This window comes from Poecilia reticulata, unplaced genomic scaffold (genome assembly GCF_000633615.1).
Source record: "Poecilia reticulata strain Guanapo unplaced genomic scaffold, Guppy_female_1.0+MT scaffold_510, whole genome shotgun sequence".
NCBI classification, from domain to species: domain Eukaryota; kingdom Metazoa; phylum Chordata; class Actinopteri; order Cyprinodontiformes; family Poeciliidae; genus Poecilia; species Poecilia reticulata.
Window position 1 is genome coordinate 7673 of NW_007615269.1, and position 1169 is coordinate 8841.

The 1169-nt window shown below is 48.8% G+C and overlaps 1 protein-coding gene across 1 annotated transcript in view; it reads right to left on the bottom strand.

Moving 5' to 3' along the window:
- Window positions 1–6: 6 nt before the first annotated feature.
- The window catches only part of cops8 (COP9 signalosome subunit 8), a 7135-nt gene continuing 5972 nt past the window's right edge, over window positions 7–1169 (bottom strand). The window contains 1 exon segment of the mRNA XM_008403369.2: window positions 7–1048. Coding sequence (XP_008401591.1) covers window positions 814–1048 — 235 coding nt within the window. The 3' untranslated portion in view covers window positions 7–813.

Here is a 1169-nt window from a genome sequence, read left to right on the forward strand (position 1 = left end):
AAAAGCTTCTGCGTGATCAGACTTCACCCACTTCAAAATAAGAGCATGAGTAGAAAGGATTTTAAACAGCCACTAAGCAACATTTCAAAACAAATGTTGAACTTTACTCATCTGAAAGTTTAAAAACAGCCACGTAAATTAGAGCTTTGGAGTTTATCCAGAAAAATGTATWGAGGRGAAGCTAAGCTTTTACAAAGTTAGCAAAAATGCTAAAAATCAATTAGCTCCACTGTTAGCAGATCAGCGGACGCGTGTCCACTGCGGCCGTGGCGTCTACAGGTGAGTTAGCCCAACGCCAGGGCAGGAAGGCATCAGCAGCTCCAGGGTAGATGAAGGTCATCCTCCCAGAAACACAACGATGGTCAACAAGTAAAATCCTCAAACGTCTGAAACGAGTCAAACTGGAACAAATTCAACAGAAACTCTAACATCAACAAATCCAAATGTTTACTGGCGGTTTTATTAGAGCTGCCAGCYGTTACCAAACGTCTGATGAAACACGTTTATGACATCAACAGCAGATCAACATCCAGAAGTTATTTTAAACTGTTGCACAACCAACAGCAACGCCACAATCACTCAGGACGCAATAAACACCTGCTGACGTCTGCAGGAGAAAACCCAGAGATCACAGCGCCGRGGCAGGAGGCTAGCCCTGCAGCTAGCTGCTGTAGCTAACCCTGGAGATAGCCCTGCAGCTAGCTGCTGTAGCTAACCCTGGAGATAGCGCTGCAGCTAGCTGCTGTAGCTAACCCTGGAGATAGCCCTGCAGCTAGCTGCTGTAGCTAACCCTGGAGATAGCGCTGCAGCTGCTCAGTGATGTGTCTGATATGCTGAAGTGTTTTTCTGCATGAAGTTACCTCTGAGGGCCTCCATGACAGGCAGGATATTCTCGGACCACTGGTGGGCTGCGATGGCCGTGTAGATCCCCGGGAAGTCTCTCTGCCAAATGCGCTGGCCGACGGCCCAGATAGCTGCTAGCTCAGGGTTAGCCTGCAGCCGAAAACAAGACAGAAGCCTTCAGCAACCAGAGACACGTCTCCATGCAGTGGGAGTATTTAGGATTTTCACTGCTGTGTCTGACAGCTGCTCTGCTCAGCTCAGGACACAGAGGACAGACATCAGCACCGCTGAGACACCTGCAGTTCCCACACGGCTGCTAGCTTAGT